Consider the following 13,340-nt stretch of genomic DNA (forward strand, 5'->3'; position numbering starts at 1 on the left):
CTGAGGGTCAGTGCGATTTTTCCTCACTTTCTCCCACTCTTTGTCTGCCTCAGCCTTTTAGAATATAAATTTCTAATGTGTTTTCTGCAGTGCCTGGTAGAATGGAACCCCAGTCTCAGACCCTTTGGCAGTGGTGGAGTACTGTAGAAGATGCAGGGATGGGCGGCTAAAAGGAAGAGGATTACAGGAATAAAAGAGGCTGGGAGAGGGGGTGGCTGAGGGGCAGCATGATCAAAGTTTACAAAATCATCAAGGCCTCAGATATACTAAAATGCAGAACTGTTGCTCCTGAAATCCCTTGATAGCAGAACTAGGGACCACTCACTGAAACTGGTGGAACATCAGATAAAAGCACAGATGAAAGGAAATTCTTCTCTGTGTAATGGCTACCCAACTTCTCAAACTCATACCACAGGAAGCTGTGGAGACAGACAGCATCAACAGGCTCAGAAGGGGATTAGAGAAATCCATGAAAAGGTCCACAAGCAAACACTGAAGGAAACAGAAGGGATGAGCCCTCTCGTATTTCTGTACAACACTTAGGGACGATACTATGGGAAAGGACTGCAGAAAGCAACCAAGCTTGCATTTTCTCCTTAAATAGCATCCTTTACTGCCCTCTTTTACTGCCATTCTTGGAGAAGGATTACTGCATGCAGCAGTGGTCTGGGAACATCTTAGGTTCCCTTAAAAATATTGAAGCTTCTTATAAATGTTGGCTTAGGTATTCCACAAGTTCTGCTGATTAAACACAAAGTAATAATTAGATTAAAATCCCTGTAAATAGCATTTCTCCCATTCTGTTTTCTTTTTGTACTTAGACTAAGCATCAAATACTCACTATTAAGCCAGAAAACCACACTTAGATGTATCTAAAGCTTCCTTAGTTAATTGGTGGCATCCTTAATTCGTTTCATGTGCAGTATAAATTGCTTTGACTCTTTGAATGTCTCTTTTTGCCTGCCACAGTCATTTTTCACCTTGACATACTCAGGTGCTGCTCCCCTTGTGTGCACTGAGCAGGTGCTGACTGTTGACCCTCAAGCAAGGACAATCCCAGTGGCTCCAGAGCAGACCTTCAGGAGCTCCACCACCTCCACACAGCAGACGTGCTAAATTGGCCTGGTTCCACATCAGTGCTGTCTTTAGAGCGTGCTGATCATTTTCTCCAGTTTATCGGATTAAACAAGATTACAGGGATGCACTGGAGACAGGGAAACAACAAGCCACTCACTATACATTGTTCTGTTAATGATCCACTTTTGGAAATGGCACTTTTTCATTTCTATTTCTCTCATATTTAATTTAGATCTTTCCTCTGAATAAATTCCTTTCAGCTGGCATCCAAACATCTTACTGTCATAAGATCTATAGTTTCTTACATCATACATTCATTTACAAACTGAATACATAAGAAAGAATAAAACAAACCCAAAAATTACTGTGAGGCTTTTTGTTGAGCTGGATTATCTGAGTGAATTAATCGTCTACTATTCTCTTACCACCTGTATTTAAAATAGATGTAGCATAATCTTCCACACGAGGTGGATAATCATTAGTTAGTCTGACACACCTTCCATTCAATGGGCATTTGTGCCTCTGATTTTGTAAGTTCTTGACACTTTTGGGGAGTTTGAAATCACCACAATTCAGTAGCTTATTGCTGATTAAGCACTGAATAGATAAAAATGCAATATTTAATAGCCTGCCTCAGTCAGTGAGTTAATTTGTTTCAGTACATTATTCCCAATGACATTGGTGTTCATTAGTAATTTCACAAGTTGGTTTCTGTGGTAAGAATACATGTCAAAAAACAAACTAAGGAAAAAGAAGAAACGTGCCATAGGAAATTATTCATAGCATTTAAAGTTCAAGCACATGGTAATTTCTACACTTGTAGAAACTTTTTGTCAAGAAAGAAATTTCCAACTCTTTTGGTTTCAAATTATTTTTTTAAAGCGATGATTTAATGGAATTTGGCCGGGTTTGCATTGCACCAGGCAAATCCTCTATTCAGTATAACCCAAGCAATGCTTTAGATGGTATCTCTTAATTCAACAACAAGAGAAGAGTTTCCTGATTGACTGAACAGGCTCCTGGACAAAGGTGGATCCCTGTGTGTAGATGTGTGAGTGCCCACATGCACACACCACATGAGACCCAGTCACACACCGCTGAGCACTGGCTCTGTTTTCAGATCCCATCTCCTAACTGCTGTGCACATACAGGATTTCACACACTGTGAACAATTCCACAGGCCACTGCCAATTGTGAGGTGTCAGACAGATCAGTTACCTATGTAAGCATCAGGCTGAAACATAGCTAATCCAAAATGAGGGTAAGTGATTTTGGTTTAGAGGCAGCTGTCATGAATTCACTGTTCAATTCTATTCCAGCAGAGCATTTTTAATTGGATGGATATCACTTAAACTATAAAATTTAAACCTGTATTCTAATATTCATGTCATCTGCCCTTTAAAAATTCTTGGCTATTTGAAACCAGGAGCTGGAACAGGTCAGCTTTGGCAGGAGTAAAGAACAGAGCAAACAAAGGTGTTTTCATTCAGCTCTGTCTTGGCCTTTCTTTAAAATGGTGCATTTGTGGGCTGGTATCTATATAAACAAAAACCAGTGACTTTAATCTCTGTCCCTCAACAACCTGTCTCTGCTTTATTTTTAATGGCAATAGTGTGAAACATCTGTAATTAGAAAAGGATTATTACATACAAACCTTGTAAAGCTCCTTCAACACCCCCGCTCAGCACTGTCACCAGCCATCATCTATTGCCTATTACAGAAACACTGGAGACATCAGCAAAGGAATGGTTTGCAGTTCATACACAGAGTAAGTCAGAATAAACTGTCTTTTAAAACTGACTTACTATTGCTCTTACTTGTTTTTAAGGAGGAATTATATCTTTCTTCTCACAGTTCTCTTTTTTCCCTCCTGCTGGATGCTCTCCAAAATCGCATCAGTTCCTTGGGTCTAGAGGTTGTCTGATCAGAGAACAAAAAGTTCTGCTCGTTGGAGTACAGAATAAGAACAATGGCTTGAGGCCACATTTGACTAGCCAGGCACATTTTTTTATTTATATTTTCCTATTATTTTATATTTATTTATTTTTATTGAAGCTAATAGAGAGTATCACTTCATGTCTTTGATGGTATGGAGGTAATTATGCTTCATTCTTTCCATCTGCAAGGTTCTTCTCTGGCCAATGGAAGCTTGAATCTACACAGCACTGTGAAAAGGAAACTTGATGGAGAGAAAGATTATGTCTTCGATAAGAGACTGAGATACAGCGTGCGACAAAATGAAAGTAACTGTCGCTTCAGGGACATCGTAGTTCGGAAAGAAGATGGTTTCACACATATTTTGCTGTCGAGTCAGACTTCAGAGAACAATGCACTGACCCCAGAGGTAAGTGTTTAGCCCCAAAAGTCAAAGAAAGCCATCCCAATGTGTGGGTTATCTTGCAAACACTGCACTTGAATTCAATTTTATGTATTTTTTTCCTAATCGATGAGCTTAGAAAAGAAATCTGGAGTACAGACATATCTAACTTTTATCACACTTGGGATTCGTATCCAAAAGAATGCAATGGAAATTAAATTTTAATTCACATGTCTGAAAAAAAAAATAAAAGTAACTAAAGGAATGGCAGAATCAGTATTTCCAGCATGGAATTGTGTGAAGCAGCTTTTCACACATTAAAGTTACTGATATTTACTATCCTTAGGAGAAATCTGGTCTCTTTCCTTTTACTAATTTAAATAGTGCTCCAGTTGTATACAGAGAATCTCAGTCTATATCCTGAGACAGCCTTTCTAAATTCCATCTTGATCCCTAATTACTTTTTCTCTGAATCACTGTATTTATTTATGAAGTATTAACCAATTAGGGGCTCTATCCTCAGCTGAATTGCATGAAGTCTTACAACATATAAAAGATAAAAATGAATTCCCTTATTCCAAACATTGCACACACAAGGGCAGACTCAGACTTGCAGCTTGTACTACCCCAGTACACACATGGATCACTGGAAGGGCTGAGGAGCTTTTCCTTCCATTCCCTGTGGCTGCAATGCCCTGTTATACCATTCCCATGTCAGAAGAAAAGGGTTCTCCATAAGTGCTTGCTTCAGGATGGATGTTCTGGAGAGAAGAGAGCACACCTGAGCCCTGTTCCACACCTGAGCCCTGTTCCACAGGGGCAGTAGAGGCCTGATGGACAGGGGCTGCCATGGAGCAGGGACAGAGCACTGGGAGCTGCCTCCCAGCACCAGCCTGGCCCATCTGAGCATCCTGCAGGCAGAGCTCCTCCAAGGGCTGCCCTCACTGGGGAGATCTTGGCCTTTTCTGCCCTCTCTGCCCTACACAGCAACTTCAGGAGTGTATAAAATACCAGTTTGAGCACCACCTGAGGGAAGAGTAGATTGTAGCTTTGAGGAATCATTTTATTCAATAGGAAAATGAGTCACTTTGAAGTTAATTACTTACAATGGGCAGGTGTGATGAGTCCCCTTCTCAAATGCACACATACACATGGACAGTAATACACTGAGTGATATTAAATGGCTAAAACTGATGGTACATAACATTTACCACTCCTAGTTTTTAAACTATCTAATATTTAGAATGACTATCTAGGTAATTACCGCAGAACAGTAAACACTCACTTCTAACACTAATTTCTTAAAATGCATTAGATTGCATCAAATCCATCACACCATCTCTCTCTTAAATACTACTAATTGACACTGCAGGTAATTTAAATGAAGGAGCTCAAGGGCCTGAAAAAATATGAAATCATGGACTCTCTGTGTTCAGTCAGAACAGACATACCTTTACATTGCTGGCTGTGCTGTTCCATATCAGCAGTGTTCAGATGCTCTAACCAAGGGATTAATTCAGGCTCTTTGGACCTGCCAAACCAATCCATTTCATCCTTTGAAAGTTTTCAATATGCCAGGAACCCACCTCTGTGGAAGAATAAATGATAAGCAGGTAATAGTCCTCTCCCTGCATCACCAGCGTAGACTATTTCTAGAACCTTTATTGAAGCTCACTTGAAAACCAGGAAATACATTTTAGAAAACCACTTTACTGAGCAGGATGGTCAGGAATTAATCAGGTATTGAGTTCTCCACATGGAGATTGTCTGTTTAAACCTCATCCAGGCCAAGAGCAGTCACAGGCTCTTGTCCTTGGAAGACTCATGGCTGTAAACATGAAACAGCTTCTTTGGCCTCAGTCCAGGCTGCTGCCCATGATCATTCACACCACAAAATCCAGCACCTCCAGGACTGGCAATTTCACATTCTTGCTGGCAATTACAGCAAAAACCCCAGGAACTCAAACGAAGAAGGTGTTGAATGACTTGTCCCTGCACTTTGTCACCCATAGCCATAGGTGAGACAAACTGACAAAGTGTTTTAGGGAGGTTTAGGGCATTTTCAGTTTTGATGCCTTTTATCCACAGTGAATATGAAGTACTAATACACAATTCCTACAAAATGAAGAAAGTGTGTTTCATTTTATGTAAAGAAATGCTAACTCCAAGCTTTATTAGACATTCAGTAAATTATGTTTGCCAAATAGCAAATGAATCATTTATTCAGAGCAGGTCTATTTGATGTGCTTAAATAGTGGTGTGGTTATACTTGGCCATTTACGTTAAAGAAAAAAAAGGTGTGCACTCAAACAATCATTTTAAACTTTTAAGCTTATACAAAATCCCACTCACCCCTCAACAGCTCTGCTTCCCTTTGTGCTTTATAGGAATCTTCAGATGAAATTTAATAGTTGTGTTCAACCATTGGCCCTTGCTATTTATGCCAATTTAATTAAAATACCAAAGAACTTATTTATACCAAAAAAAAAAAAAAGTCTAAAGAAGACTACCTGACTCTTCATCCTATGTTATTGGTAACCCCATTTGTGCAGGTGATTTTAGCATTAAATGTGCCAATGCTCTTTCCAGCAGCCTTTGCACTGATTGATGTTGGCTCAGTGCTTCTTTAGTAATTGAGTTTTTTCTACAGAAATGTTCAGGGCAGTATAGAAATTCTTTCTTATTTTTTACAAGAGCTTATAAAGTTTCCAAGACAGTGTCACGAAACAGCACAGCTTGTTCTTATTTCAGTAGCTTAGGCTTGCTACTCTTGGTTTTTTTAAAATACATTTGTGAAATATTTAATTATGAATTCTATTAGGGCATTTTTTCTTGTCGGACTTTTGCTGCTACTGAAGCTCTTTCTCCAGTGATGCTGCTGCTGTTTTAACTCAGCATATCTCAAGGATCCAAATTCTTTTTCAGGCTAAATGGACCCATCAGCTCTTCTCATTTAACACTATTAACAGAGCTAGGAGTTAATATTCCCCTGAATTAAAATTGAAACCTTTTCTAAACAGCCAGTGCTTCCATTGAAGAGTGACAGAACTACCTCAAGTACCTTCTCATATATAAGAATCAGGTTTCAAATTTCAAATGCGAATAACAGGGTTTAAAGTTCTGCCAGGTGCATTTTGGAGCACTGGTTTGCCTTCACTTTTCCTAACCTGGAAATAATAAAAAAGAGGCAGGTACAAGTTTACTGTTCTCTGTAGTTCTGCTCTCTACACAAAAGTCAGTTGTGGGTTTGGACCAGTGCTCGTGGCTGCAGCTTTAGAGGTTCTCAAGTCCTTTAGGTGCTGGACAGAAAGGACTTGGAATCAGTAACACAAAGTTTATTTATGTAAAAAAATCACAGGTGGAGAAGAGGTTCTAAGAACAATAGAATGGCTTTAAAATTTGGGTTTACAGTTATATTTACAGAATAATTACCTTTAAGAATATCACAGTGAGTCCTCAGAGAATCAGAGAAGTCAACCTTTATTAACTAGTGCTTCTATTTATGTGAACAAGAGACTTCTGTTCAAGATACTTTGTGTAATTATGGTGATAAATTCCTAGCTCTTTGATTTTCCCAGAATGTAAGCAAGATGAAAAGCAAAGGGCACCAAATACCTTTGGAAATTTCCTACATCCAGCAAAAGGCATTAAATTAAGCTCTTAGAAGTTTAAGGAAGTTTTTAACTGGTTCATGTTTATTTTGCAATATAAGATGTCCTGTTCAAGAACTAATGAGATTATTTACTTGACAGGATTAAAAATATAAGCAACTTCTGAGAAGGTGATAATTTTATTATATATTTGTGTTTCAGTAAAACAGTAAGTGAAGCACTAGGTCTGGTCTAAATTTACAGTCCAGTCAACTATCATAACCTAAATAACTAGCCCATACTAGTCTGTAAATACTCCCTCAGAAACTTCCATCAAATGCAGTCAAATAGAAATACTGTCCTCACAACTGAAAAATACCTGAAAGGCCATAAAAAAGCTAATTAATAAAAGCAAGGATCTGGAGAATATTGCTAAGGAGCTCTGGAAATAGTAGTATTAGATCAGGTCCACTAGAGAAAATAAAATTTAATTGGACAAATGCCATAGTTTTAGCAAGATGGGGAAATGTTTAAGGGCTATGGGAGAAAGAATATGGAATCTGACAAAGAAATGTATCTAAAGACAGGTTGTATCTCTGTATTTGAGAACTGAATTCACTACCACATTAAAAAGAAATTTGTCCTTAAAAAAAGAGAGCATTTCTAAACTAAAATGGTATTTGCTTTACAGTTATACAGTTCAACGCACAGTTCTGCAGCCCTGCAGACAAAACAACTCTTTTATAATTATTTTCCTGTTTGTAGCTTCCCTGTAATCATAGAAATGTCTGGAGAGAAATGCCCATCCCCAGATAACCCACAGGGAAAGCCAAGGCTCCAGAGGCAGCAGTGAGCAGCAGCTGTTGTAACCAGGCTAAGTGACAAAGGGACCTGGGGAATTTTGGACTGCACCAGCAAAGGAACAATGGCAAAGTTCCTGACCAAGGGAGTGAGCATTGACTTGACTGGCATTGCTGGATTCCAATGAGCCTCCAAGCACCTTTGGATGATAAAGTTAATGACAAACTTGAAGCTCTTTAGAAAAAAACATGCTTTTTGGAGCCTGATATTGCTGATACATAATGGTTTCCTGGTTTCTTTTGATAGAACCAAGTGGAGCAGGGGAACTAAATTTCCCCTCCTGCTCAAAAGTAGTAACCTAAGTTTTCCCACTTTTAACCATATCTGGGAAATTGATTCCTAATAACAGACTCAATGTCATCCTCTCTAAAACACTGAAAAAACAGTGATGGCAGAATATTGGTTTTTCTTACAAGAAATGTAACCTTTGCTCAAAAATTTGGATGTGTTGTAGATGGCTTTAGTCATCCAGATCAGTGAGGGTTGAGATAAAAAAGAGGCAGGTTTGTAACAGGAATTATGTGTGTGAAAGAGAGCACTGGTAACAGCAAAGAGGTGGCACATAGGCAAATACCACTGGAGAAAGGGGAATAATAAAGAAACTTGCTGAATGGGATCATCATGGCATCATACTTAATGCAGCATTCCTCACTGGATAGAAAAATGTTTGGTATTCCCTAATATTATTTATACATTCACCCTAAGAAAGAGCAGATTGTGAGATCTTTTACAGTGAATCAAGAGGGTAACATTGCATTCACATGGAACTAGGAAAACCAAAATACTTTTTTTTTTAATTTTAGTATCTACCACATTCTGAAGTTTTTCTTTTAACACTGAACAAAGGTTTTAGGGGGTTTTCCCCTTTGTTTCCCCATTATATGTGCAGCGTTGCTGTGTTTCTCTGAGCTGAGGGTTGAGACAGCCTCTGAGACTCTCAGAATGAACAGTGCTCCTAAATTTGCTGATGACATTTTTGTACCAGCATAAGAATTTCAAATACACTTCCAAATTCTGCAGCTTTTAATTACTTCACTTCCACCCACTGTCACACACTCAGTATTACAGGCGTTCTGAAGTGCTCTTGTAGAAGTGAAGCACCTAAAAGTTCACCACCTGCTCTCTCGTGCCCAGTCCCAGCAGCCAGTAATACTCATCTTTACACAAACCCATAGGGAAAACAGCACAATCCATAGGATTTCTATTAAAAGGCTAACCAGGGGGTGGCATCAACAAAACTTCAGTGTTTAGGGACATTTCTTAAACAAGGCACTTCAGAGATCTAAAGAAGTTTTGGTAACAGAAAGTAGTGAACAGAAATAATCACAGGCTAAAAAACCTTGGGTTTCTCTTACATGGAAGCTCTATTTAAATCCCCAGCCACATTTAGCTCTTTCTTACCTAAATTTACACCAACAGCAAATCTTTCGGTGCAAAAGAGAAAAATTGGAGACAGCAGGAGCATGTCTACAGGAAATACTTTGACACATGGGTATGATTAAGGATAGAAGGTGTCACACTAGATGAAATCAGGGCTATTGCAGTGAGGAGCACATTACAGAAGAGAGGGGGCTGAAATGAGTTATAGCTCACAAACCACACCCAGCTGTGACCAAAAAAGAAGTTACCCATCAGAAGTTTATGAAATAAAATTTCCTTTTAAAAATCATTAGAAACAATTCTCTGCTCAGGTGAAAGGCCGTTTTCCTACAATACCAGCAGATCAATTCTATACAGATTTTGATTAAGTTTGATTTATGGTGTAATTAATAGCTTGATCCAGTTGTAAAACAAAGCCAAAAAGTCTCTTTTTCAAGAGACTTCTATGATTTAACTTCTGTAAACTGTAAAAATGAATAATATATTTGTCATGTTGATGTATATGTCCTCTTGTCCTGCTTTGCTCTGGTTGAAGTCATATAAACCAAAGTAGTTGAAGAACAGAAAACTGGGGTTTACAAAATTTGCTTCCAAGCTGTTGAGGTTAATAATAGGCTTTTGCTGTGATAAACATGTTCCCAAGGATACAGTGGTGTACACAATGAAAATAAAAAAGTGATATTTGAAATTATTAAATTGCAGTCAAATAGCATAAGCTGGGTAGAATTTCCCATACAACAAAGAACCGCCAAGTCCTAAAACCTCTTTGAATTAGTAAAACATCAACAAAGCACTGCCAAATATAAAATATTCTGCAAATGCTCAGTGGTATCATTCTAATGTTTCTATTATCATTCTATATTAAAATTATATATATAATTGATGTAACTATTAATAGTGCCCAAAATTTAAGTCTCTCAAAATCAGTAAGGTTTGTAAAAGTAGGGAAATGATATTGCCACGGCATGCATGTCGAATTGTTTACTTTTCTTTATCCACAGATCATGAAGGAAGTTCGGAGAGCATTGTGCAATGCATCAGCTGATGACAGTAAACTCTTACTTCTCAGCGCAGTGGGAAGTGTATTCTGTAGTGGCCTAGATTACTCATATTTAATTGGCAGGTTATCCAATGACAGAAGAAAGGAAAGCACTAGGATTGCAGAAGCTATAAGGTGACCCAAGCTTACCTATGATCTCTAAATTATGAAATGCAGTGTGTGATTACAAAAATATTTATCAGGTCCAAAAATGTTGTATATTTAAATGTTGATTGCATTCTAATTATATTCCTGCAAATTTGTTTAGTAAGAAGAAACTTGGACCTTTCCATATTAGAAAAGAAAGCACATTTATTCCAGTGCTAATATCCATAGGGATTTATTTTATTCTAATTCTCTGTATTTAATATTTCAAATCATTCCTCCAAATTCAAATACAACTTTGTTGTTGTTTTTCCAAATTCAGTATTGCTTCATGTTCTAAATTGGTTTCTGAAAGGCAGATCTTTTAACTGTTTTAATGTTCATAATTTTAATTAATTTCAGTCCAAATGGGAATCCATGGCTTACTCATTCTGTTGAAATAGCAGTCTGCCACTGTATTTCAGAACCTTACTAGAAGGGTCTCCACTCTTCTTCTTAAATTTAAATTACTTAATATATATGTAAATGTAATTTTATTTTTGTAACTAAAATGTGACTTTCCTTATATAAATATATATATATATATACATATATATATATATATATATATATATATATATATCTCACATCACCTTAATAGAATTCCAGGGTTTATGACATGCAGTCTGCAAATCAATCTGCACAACACATCACCAAATATTCCATTATCCACAAGGCAGATATTCCAGTATAAATCAATATTATTCCACTAAAGCCAATGGTATTTCACCAGTCTGTATCAGGAGATTATTTGGTCCCCTTTTTTCCCCCTATTTCCTACAAATAAATATTCTTCTGAGAGCTTTAAAACTTTATGCAACAATTCTATGTAGGAATATTAAAGAATTTTTTAGAAGATATCTCTACTTGGGATTTATTAGTATAACGTAAGATCAGGTTTAGGTATTACACAAAGTATATTAACCACCAATTGTCTTGGTTACAACTACTGCAGTCAGTTTGGATTCCAGATTAAAAACTTTTGAAATTATCAAAGTAGCAATTATTTTGAAAGACTTTAAAAGATATTTCTTAAATGTAGTAAGTTACAAGCTGTTTACAAGACCCTAAATATGCTCGAATATCATGGAGTGATATTTTTTAAAAGAGAAAACCTTTGAAGGACACAGCCTAAGTTTATTTTTTAAATGTGAGGGGTTTTTAACAATGTGGAACCAAAAAAAAAAGTGAGGGTAGAAAATCACTATTCTTGTTTGAAAACACAGGCACACTCATTGCCCACCAAAAGATACAAATTTAGTAATATTCTTGTAAAAACTGTGCCACTAGGTGTTGTTATATAAGTTTACATTTATTTGCACACATCTAATATACAGGTATACTTATCAATCCAACATTTAAATAACTATAAGCCAGACTGTGATACTCAGTTTTTCCACCCTTGGACTCACAGAACACTCTTGAAATACTGGTACAATGTACTGCTTGTACCTTGTCAAGAATGTCGGCTTCAGGCCCACTGAAAATAGATTTTTATTGTACTTCTGGAAACAATACCCTACGTTTTCCATTTAGCACTCTCTGTGCTTTCTGTGAACAAAGGACTCAGCTCATGGAAAATAAACTGTAATAAGAGAAGAAAAAATGTCCATTGCTTTTTCCAGTGGTTTGGATGTCCTAAAATACATCCATGGATCTCTGCCTCCACTGCTTTACATCAAGTTAGACTTGTATCAAAGTGAAATTGAAATCTTGGTTACCATGTGCTCCCACTTCCCAAAGCGTGGCTCTCCTATACCGGGCCCAAGTTACAGCTGAAGTTTCAATCCCTGTCAAGTCTCCTCTCCCATGAATGGTTCAGTCACTGGTGCCATGCCCTCAGCCACTGGGGTTGGCAGTGAATGGATGTGCAGCACTGCAGCTCCTCTGCAGGCGCTGGTCACAGATCCATCCCAGACCCATCCCAGATCCATCCCAGATCCATCCCAGACCCATCCCAGATCCATCCCAGACCCATCCCAGACCCATCCCAGATCCATCCCAGACCCATCCCAGACCCATCCCAGACCCATCCCAGACCCATCCCAGATCCATCCCAGACCCATCCCAGATCCATCCCAGACCCATCCCAGATCCATCCCAGACCCATCCCAGGCCCACCAGTCTGACTGCCACCATCCACACGCCCTCCCGGAGCAGGGAATGTGCAGACAGGCTGCGCCGTGTGGCCTGCAGAGCCCTGGGATTGACACACTCCTGGAAGGCATTCCCAGCACTGGGCTCACCCCATCAGCTGGGCAGCACTGTGGGACCTGAGCCACAACATTCTGGGTGTGCTCAGAAGAAAACAGACAAGGACAAATGTACTTGCTCAGCTTCTTTACAGCCCTGGATGTACCTACAAGCCCTGACCAGCAGCAAGAGCCTGAAATAGTGCAGAGGTGTCTGAGCATCCCAGCGTGTATTCCATGGTCAGCCTCCCAGATATGCTCTAGCAAATCCAGAAGCCTTCTGCAGACACTTTTTCCTATATTTAAGCATCTGGATCTACTGTGCAACAACAGCTGTAATCTGAAATCCTTTTCAAAGACTGCTTTGAATTGAAACAAGGACCCTGTAGGCCAGAAACTCCCTGTGTGAGCTTATGGTTTGGAGACAAGGAAATATGCCAGGTTCAGGGTACAGAGACAACCCACTGAAACGCACTAAACAAGAAACAAAGATAAATGGGCTGCTGCTCACTGCAGCTTCTGGAGACCAAAGGCAGGCATTTGTTCCCCTCACCATCTCCCAACATTGTAGCCTTCCACTCCATCCTATAGGCAGCATGTTCCATACCCATCCATTCTGTACTCATCCATCCTCTGTGCTCCTCGTTCTTCCCTCACAACAGAGGCTCGCTGTGCCTTCTCAAAGTTATGTTCCACTCTCTCCAGGTCCTCCCTTCCTTGCTCACTCATATGAAGACTTC

The 13,340-nt window shown here is 38.8% G+C and overlaps 1 protein-coding gene and 1 long non-coding RNA gene across 3 annotated transcripts in view; one reads left to right on the forward strand and one right to left on the reverse strand.

The window, feature by feature from the left end:
- Positions 1-13,340, forward strand: part of CDYL2 (chromodomain Y like 2) — a 60,465-nt gene that overhangs the window by 37,719 nt on the left and 9,406 nt on the right. The window contains exons 3-4 of the mRNA XM_068203085.1: positions 3,204-3,421; positions 10,227-10,399. Coding sequence (XP_068059186.1) covers positions 3,204-3,421; positions 10,227-10,399 — 391 coding nt within the window. The remainder of the gene's footprint in view (positions 1-3,203; positions 3,422-10,226; positions 10,400-13,340) is intronic.
- The window catches only part of LOC137481370 (uncharacterized), a 40,626-nt gene that overhangs the window by 5,351 nt on the left and 21,935 nt on the right, over positions 1-13,340 (reverse strand). For both annotated transcript variants that reach the window (XR_011003454.1, XR_011003455.1), the window contains exon 2: positions 4,846-4,982. This is a non-coding gene — a long non-coding RNA (uncharacterized lncRNA). The remainder of the gene's footprint in view (positions 1-4,845; positions 4,983-13,340) is intronic.

The sequence above is a fragment of the Anomalospiza imberbis genome, chromosome 12 (assembly GCF_031753505.1).
Source record: "Anomalospiza imberbis isolate Cuckoo-Finch-1a 21T00152 chromosome 12, ASM3175350v1, whole genome shotgun sequence".
In the NCBI taxonomy this organism is placed as follows: Eukaryota; Metazoa; Chordata; class Aves; order Passeriformes; family Viduidae; genus Anomalospiza; species Anomalospiza imberbis.